Source organism: Sinocyclocheilus rhinocerous, unplaced genomic scaffold (genome assembly GCF_001515625.1).
Source record: "Sinocyclocheilus rhinocerous isolate Xijiao unplaced genomic scaffold, SAMN03320098_v1.1 scaffold655, whole genome shotgun sequence".
NCBI lineage: Eukaryota > Metazoa > Chordata > Actinopteri > Cypriniformes > Cyprinidae > Sinocyclocheilus > Sinocyclocheilus rhinocerous.
The window spans coordinates 286,357-294,803 of NW_015646377.1; the positions used below are offsets into that span (position 1 = coordinate 286,357).

General features: G+C 37.1%; 1 protein-coding gene across 1 annotated transcript; it reads left to right on the forward strand.

Annotated features, from left to right (window-relative positions):
• Positions 1-3,834: 3,834 nt before the first annotated feature.
• Positions 3,835-7,592, forward strand: LOC107707706 (B-cell receptor CD22-like). The gene is made up of 8 exons (XM_016511799.1): positions 3,835-3,889; positions 3,976-4,320; positions 4,419-4,667; positions 4,812-5,069; positions 5,161-5,409; positions 7,023-7,104; positions 7,188-7,227; positions 7,323-7,592. Exons 1-8 carry the CDS (start codon positions 3,835-3,837, stop codon positions 7,590-7,592), a joined length of 1,548 nt encoding a protein of 515 aa, XP_016367285.1.
• The last annotated feature ends 855 nt before the right edge of the window (positions 7,593-8,447 follow it).

Sequence of the window (8,447 nt, forward strand, 5' to 3'; positions counted from 1 at the left end):
ATAGCTGCTCACATAAAATTCAAGGCATTAATGTTTGCCTACAAAACCACCACTGGCTCTGCACCCCTTTACCTAAATTCATTACTTCAGACTCATGTGCCCTCTAGAAGCTTGCATTCTGCAAGTGACTGGCGCATTATTGTACATCCCAAAGAGGCACAAAATCACTTTCAGTGACTTTTACATTAAATGTTGCCTCCTGGTGGAATGACCTGCCCAACTCAATCCGAGCAGCTGAGTCGGATTGAGTGGCGCATGCGCAAAGCCGACCTCATACGTCATTCCCCCGGAACTTCTTCTGTTTACAACAGTGAGCGCAACCTAGATTCAAGTGATTATTACGCAGCTTGAAAGATCAAAGACAATTTTTAATATAACTCCGACTGGATTCGCCTGAAAGAAGAAAGTCATATACACCTAGGATGCCTCGGGGGTGAGTAAAACACAGCCTAATTTTCATTTTTGGGTGAACTAACCTTTTAAGCTTAACCCCACGCAAGACCTCACTAATTTTCAAACCCTGGCTAGCGCCATGCATGCAGCAGTGTGAAAATATAGATTTTATATCGTGTAAGCGCTGCTAGCAGCCTACCCAGATAGCAACATAGTGTTGGCTCCTCATTAAATCTCTCAAGACCTGATTAAACAAATCTACAAACAGCATCACCAGCTTCACTCATTACTAACCAGATTGACTTAATTTTATGTCTGCAGAATCTCTTATTGAGAATTGACAGAGGTTTAGATGCTGATGTTTTATTGGTCAAGAAAAGAAAAAAAAAATTATAATAACACGATGGCACCATAATTGTGGTCAAGGTTTGCTTTAGCTGGTCTCTTGACCCTTTTAGGAGGTCAAAATAATTTGCTTCTAAGCGATTGCATTATTGTTTCACAGCAAACACTTGTGCATTGCTGAATCACACCTTGAAATAGCAGATTAGCTTACGTGTTCTGCTTATAACTCATGAAGAATGAACATCATAAAGTGGTTTCTCTCTTTGGTTTATTAACTGCCATTCAGCTATTACAGAACTACAAAAAAAATCCTATTAAACAAATGCCACCATAATACTTAAATATTAAAAAAAAGAGAGAGCCCTGTAGTGACTCAGGCTTTTAGACATGAACACTTATGATATGATCCTCAACAGTGGTGACAATAATATTCATACTGCAGTGCATGATGGGAGTTTTTACTATGGTGTTACCCAGCATGCATTGCAGCATGAAGCATTTTGTTGATTATCACCATTGTTGAGATTCATATGCTGGTTCTTGATGTCTGTGTGTGTCTAAATAACACAGGAGTTCAAAATTGTATGTTATATCATATCACATAGATTAAAACTTTATTCACAATAACTAGACCAATACACTGCTTGCATGCTGTAGTTTTACAGAGTTGATTATGCAAAACCTAAACATATAAGTGAAAAAAAACATTATTTTGATTGCAATCAGACCAGCTCATGATGACAAGCTCATCATATATAAACAGCTAATAGTTGTTCACTGCATAGCATTGACTTCTCTGCGTCACAACACCTCAGGCAGTATTACACAGAGAGATCTAACGCATGGGTCAAGAGCCCAACTAAAGCAAACACTGATCTCCATGATGGTGACATTATTTTATATAAAACATCATCCTCTGTAATTCTCAATAACAGCAGGTGTTCCTCACTGATGCACAATCATCATTTAATTAGTCACTTAATTATCTCATTAACTTTAACTCTTTGAGGACTTGGGATTTGACTTGAGACTTGCTTGTGACTTGAAAGTAATGACCTGGTTCCTCCTCTGGTGAAATCAGCTGAATTCATGGGTGGAATAAACATATGGCAGGACTTTTACTTTCTGACCCCTTGATTTTACACCTCTGATGACGAGTCAGTGTCGCCGACTTCATCTCTTATGCTGAAAACAAAGAAAGCACTAGTTTATCAATACATTATTAAAATGTTAATGCAGCCTCCTTACTGTTTTTTCCCTAACACATTAATAATCATTACTTCTGCCGGTGCGCTGTGGCAAGCTTTATGAGTGTGCTTGACTGCTTATTAGGCTATGTAGGCAATTAAAGACTCATTAAAATTATTTCAGTGGTTTATTAATAAATGTGCTATTAGTCGACTAATGCTTAAAATGAATGACTATAGTCGACCAGAAAAATCTTTAGTCGAGGGCAGCCCTAGTTGATTCATTAATCAATATGCTGTAAATTAATCATTGCCAAATAAAAATGCCAGAACAGATGATTGCAGTGGTGAAAAATGTATTATAATTATTGTGTACAAAAAATAAATAAATAATAATTAAAATCATCTTACATTTAATGTTATAAGTTTTGTGAATCGTTGTTTTTATCCTTCTGCGTCTTTGCACAAACTGCTGGTGAAGCTTGTTTGCTCTTCTCTAGTTATCTACAGACATTTCTTCATTTCACGGTAATGTGTTTACAGCACTGCGCTGCTGGTGGAGATGGGCCTGATTCACAGCACAGCACAATCAGACCCTCATTGGTTTAAAAATAAATAAATAAATAAATAAGTGGTACTGATGTGGCTCCCTTGAAGCTTTGAGGAACAATGAACAAGGAACAGAAAGTGTCTGTGTAGTACAGAATACAGAGTCTGTCGGTTCAGGATTTGCATAAAGGTTTAATGTAGTTCACAGGCCTCTTATCAACACACAAAAGAGACAGAGAAACTTTGTGTAGAACGGAATTTTATGATCTAAAAAGCTCCAATAAAACTCACTAAATTAACTTAAAGAAAAAAAAAAAGATCCCACGATTGCATTTGTTCGCTGTGAAGGAACTGTGGACAATCCTGTCTGAGAGATGAAAAACTCCACTGCATCTGAAAGTTGCTTTGAAAATGTGAAAAACTTTGCATGTTGTTCTCTTTTCACTTCCTCGTTTTTCCCCTCTGTTTCACTCATTTTCATGCACTGGCAGATGCTGCTTCATTTGCCCTGACCTTCTTATGAGGAGATATTTTCTTATGTTACAAAAAAAATACTCTTCGAATGGATTTAATCAAATATGGTTTTGAAGCAGAAACCGAGGGTAAAATGTACTTGAAAAGAGAAAGATAAAGCATTTATCCTCAAGAGAAATCATCTTATGATTGTAAACTTCTGTTCTCACTGTATTGCTTCACCCCTGAAAGACGGTAAGAAAATTTCTCTGTTTGTATTTTACAAATTTACATTTTAAAAGAAAAATAAGAAATGTCCTAAAATTTCAGGTCTAGAGTTTTGCTGACATGATTTCTGATCGTATATATATATATATATACCTTGCTACATGTTCTGCGTTGGACTAACCGGGACTTGTCACAACATATATTGCTGCTGTTTTGTTGGTTTGATTGCATCTATTGCCCTCATTTGTAAGTTACTTTGGATAAAAGTGTTTGCCAAATGATTACATGTAAATGTAAATATATAAAAATCATTAAAAAAGAAAAAACGATTACACTTTATTTTAAGGTGTCTTTGTTACGTGATTATACATTTAGGTACTGAGTAATATTAATTAACTACATGTACTTACTGTATGGTTAGGGTTAGGATTAGGGTTACTTGCATGTAATTATGCATAATGTATTGTTAATTTAATAGTAATTACATGTAACGTGTAACAAGGACACCTTCAAAAAATTATATTTTAGGGCCTCTAATGAAATTAGAGTGAAATTTACTCTAATGAAAATAATCTCACAATAGCCTGATCTAGTTCTTGATGGATTTCATGACATTCACCTTCACAGAAGCTAAAATAAGGCACTGCGCATTGATTGTGTTGCAGGTGTTGCTATAATGATGTCAATCAGAATAGCTCCTCCTCTTCCTCTGATCTTTCTACTCATGATTCACAGTGAGTCAGAACTATTTCTGCTTTTCAACATCCTCCAGCTCTACAGATGCTGTTAATTTGAATAATAATGGGGGGGGTCATTTCAGATGCTTTCAGTGGTTATTGGGCTGTGAGTTACAGTCATCCACACATCTGTGCACTAAAGAACTCATCAGTGATAATGAGCTGCACTTATACATACCCTACTGGATATCAGATCATGAAAACGTTCTGGACCAATGGGTCTGTAAAGGGTGTAGAGCCTCCAGATCTGTCTGAGGACCCTGAATACAGTCAGAGGCTTCAGTATCTGGGAGACAAACAGCAGAACTGCACCATCAGACTGAGTCATGTGACACAGAAGGATGAACACATGTACTATTTCAGATTCACAACTAATGTAACAGATGGAAAATGGGCCGGTTATCCAGGAGTGAGTCTTACTGTAACAGGTGACTTTCATGAGGTTTCACTCTTCTTCTGTGCATTATGTTGAATAATAATCAGTGTATGACAGCAGCACTAGATATAATGTGTGTGTTGTGTTCAGATCTTCAGGTGGAGGCTCCTGAGAGAGTGACAGAGGGAGATTCAGTGCGTCTGACATGTAAAAGCAGCTGCACTCTGACTGACAGAGCAACATTCATCTGGTACAGAAACTCACAGCCATTAACTGAGAGAAGAGACAGAAACAATCAACTCCTGCTGCAGTCAGTCAGAAGAGAGGATGCAGGCAGATACAGCTGTGCTCTACACGAACACACTTACATCTCTCCTGCTGTGTATCTCAATGTCACGTGTGAGTATATATTCAATCATATTTTTTGGCCACTTGAGTAAATGTATTCAAATATCACATAGAGAATTCCGATTTTGTAAAAGTTTCAACAACAAAATCGGTTAGAAATGCAAAATGCAAAAAATCTATATACTGGACCTCTAGATCCTCCAAAGGAAACTTTTGTTGTAGTGAGTCCATCTGGTGAAATAGTGGAGGGAGATTCAGTGACTCTGATCTGCAGCAGTATTTCAAACCCTCCTGCTCTGAACTTCAGCTGGTTTAAAGGAGGAAAGTTTGTAGGATCTGGAAGAATCTTCAGCATCTCAAAGATCAGCTCTGATCACAGTGGAGAATACAAGTGCAAGTCCACCAATGAACACGGAGAGAAATACTCTGATGCTGTGACTTTAAACATCATGTGTGAGTTAATGACCATTTGTACATTGTTCAAAATTTCCAAATTCATAATTTTCTAAAACTTATTGTGACATTTCTTTTTTGTCCTTTTTAGATCCTCCTAAGAGCATCTCAGTGTCCATAAATGGATCTGCTGAAATAGTGGAAGGAGATTCAGTGACTCTGATCTGCAGCAGTGATTCAAACCCTCCTGCTCTGAACTTCAGCTGGTTTAAGGAGAATCAAAGCTCAGCTGTTGGATCTGGACAGAGTTTCAGTGCACTACAGAGTGGACGCTTCTACGGTGAGGCTCACAATCAACACGGATCTCAGAGATCAGACGCTGTTGCTGTCACTGTACATGGTGTGTATCACTGAGTCATTCTGCGACTGGATGAGTATTTCTGCTACTGATGAGCTATGAAAAGAAGAAAATGTGTGGGGGTGAATCAAGAATTATAATATTAATTTAAAATAATAAATTTTATTAATGTGTTTATAATATTTCCTAAAGACAGCAAAGTTTGGTGCATGCTCAGTTTAGAGTTGGAGCAGTCACTTTAAGACACAATTCATGGATCCAATATAATGATTCACATCTTTCTCAACTGTTTATGTTCCTTTAAAACATAACCAACATTTGTTGAGGATATGGGTATTTTGACATAATTTTGTAATTGAAAAAAGTTGTTATATGATGTTATATATATTATAAGTAATTATTCAATAAAGAGACCAATGAATGAATGTCAGTCAGTCAGTAAAATGAAGTGAAAGTTCATTTTTAAATTTTGTGAGTGTGTGGCTTTCTGTGAAAGACAGGAGAAAGCGCATGCTGGAGAAGCGCATACAGATCAGAGGCGCGCAGTAAAGAACGATACAGAAACACCCAGGTGTTTAAGATATGCTTTTCACACTACACTTAACCTTAGTTTAATATTTTAGCTATAAAACTGGATCAGTCATTACTATGCATTTAGACTGCTTTAATTTCCACACTTTATTAATCTTTTGAGCGGTACGGTTCCACATGTGAGATTTTTATTTCTGGGCCCCTGGTAGTACAGTCCCACATATGCACATGCAAGATGTCTGTTAAAGATATCTTGATCTGCATCTGCTGTGTAGAAACATCTGACAGACGTCTGTAAGATGTCAGTTTTACAAACATTCTAAATCATAAACTTCTTAAAGACATAATAAACATCTAATAAACGTCTATTTGACATCTGATAGGAAATGTCCTATGGACGTATTGCAGATGAGCAAACACTCTAAAAAAAAATACGTCTTGCAGATGTAATGCAGATGTCAGATAGATGTCTCTGTGATGTACGTGTGCTATCAGGGGAACGTTCAGTGACATCACATAACTGCTCAATTCAAACTGTGCTTTTGTGCTTTGGCTGGCGCTGAGCCAGAGACAGACGCACTCTGTGCTTGTCATATAATCACAACTATGCAGTGTTTTCAACCACAGAATGTTTATTTTAGGTTTCAGACATTTAAATACAGAAATTGCACACATACATCACAGAAATTTATATTTGACGTTTGCATTTACATCTGCAAGATGTATTTTTAGAGTGTTTGCTCATCTGCAATACGTCTATAAGATGCATCCTATCAGATGTCAAATAGACGTTTATTAGATGTCTTTAAGATGTTTAAGATTTAGAATGTATGTAAAACTGACATCTTAAAGACGTCTGTCAGATGTTTGTACACAGCAGATGCTTTCCAGATCAAGAGATCTTTAACAGACATCTTGTAAACGTACGTGTGCTATCTACAATACATTTAGAGTTTGTAAAATACACACAGATGTTTATGGAAGCAGCAATAACAATCCATTCAAATATAATTTGCTGACGCATGTGATTGTGTTGAAATGCAGCTGTACACTATGAATCATGGTTTTGGTTTCTCATAGTGTATAAAGATAAAAGCATTGTCTTGTTACTTGTCCTGTTGTAGGAAGGAAGTTTCGGTATGCAGTTGCTGGAGTCACTGGAGGATTGGGAGGTTTAATCTTCATATTCATCATTGTGTTGCTCATGTAAGTTCATGTTGTGTGTCAGGAAACACATTAGTATACCAAGCTTATTTCCTAAATGCATTTTAGATGATTCTTTATTACAGGAGGAAAAAAACGAGACCTAATCACATCGCACAAAAGCAGGTAAATCAAATTATCAAACAAGCATTAAACAAATGTTATACACAAAGGTATTCATCCCTTTTGCCATAAATAAAAATAATTTTCTCTCATTTTAGGATGATCTTTATATCAACGTATCAGCTCATGATGGGTCTCTGTCTGAATCTGATGCCGTGAATAAAAACGATGCCCTGTATTCCTTAATTACTCCCAGCAATTTCAGTCACAATCAGACTAAAGAAAAAGCATCTGATTCTGAAGATACAGAAGAGATCCAGTATGTAACTGTCCTGCATCATAAAAACAAAGAGATGAACCAACCGGAAGAGAAGGAAAGCCAGTACGACAACATTAGAAAATACCGGACTGATGCTGCAAGGAGGTGAGAAACTCGATCATGGCATGTTCATAACATATTTAAATTTAATCAGAACACTTTTGAGCACCATTGAATGCAGTTACTGCGTTGGTTGAAATTGTATTAATTGGCATCTGTGAAGGTAATTGATGCAATATCTCTGGATATATCCATTTCACAGATGTACTGATCAGATGGTGGAGGATCAATCAGTGATTTACAGTGCAGTCAAATGATCAACGGATCAGTTTGGTGAAATTACTGTTCCTGGGAAAACTGATCTCCGTGTTGACATCGCCCTCGTGTGGTGGACTGTGGCCCTGCTTGTCTGATGGTGGATTTTCATTTCTTCTTTTTTTAAAGGGGTCATATGACATTGCAAAAAAAAAACATTATTTTGTGTATTTGGTGTAATGAAATGTGTTTATGCGGTTTAAGGTTCAAAAAACATTATTTTCCACTTACTGTACATTATTGTTTCTCCTCTATGCCCCGCCTCTCTGAAACGCTTCGATTTTTACAAAGCTCATCGGTCTGAAAAGCTAAATTAGGCCTTTGTTGCATCCAGTGGGGACATAATTACTGATTATAATGACTTATACTGCCTTTTTACGCATTGCACTGCATCGTGCCGCGTAAATATAAAACCATGTTGGCATTTGTGATCAGAGCAACGACAAACAACAAGCACTACTCTACACTGCTCAAAACTCGCGTTTGAATCATCAGTGGCAAATCCTTTAAATATGAAAACGTACTTACAGGCTGTGAGTCAGAAGCGCCAGACTGTCCTTGCAAAGTTGGAAATGCCCCACTTTATAAAAACAGCCTTTGTGTGTAGACGGCATTGTAGGCTACTTTCCCAACAGTCCTCTGTAAAATG

Coding starts and splice junctions, on each gene's coding strand:
- LOC107707706 (XM_016511799.1), top strand. CDS start 3,835: ATGTCAATCAGAATAGCTCCTCCTCTTCCTCTGATCTTTCTACTCATG. Junction 5,410..7,022: donor TGTTGCTGTCACTGTACATG/GTGTGTATCACT, acceptor GTCCTGTTGTAG/GAAGGAAGTTTCGGTATGCA. Junction 7,105..7,187: donor TTCATCATTGTGTTGCTCAT/GTAAGTTCATGT, acceptor TCTTTATTACAG/GAGGAAAAAAACGAGACCTA.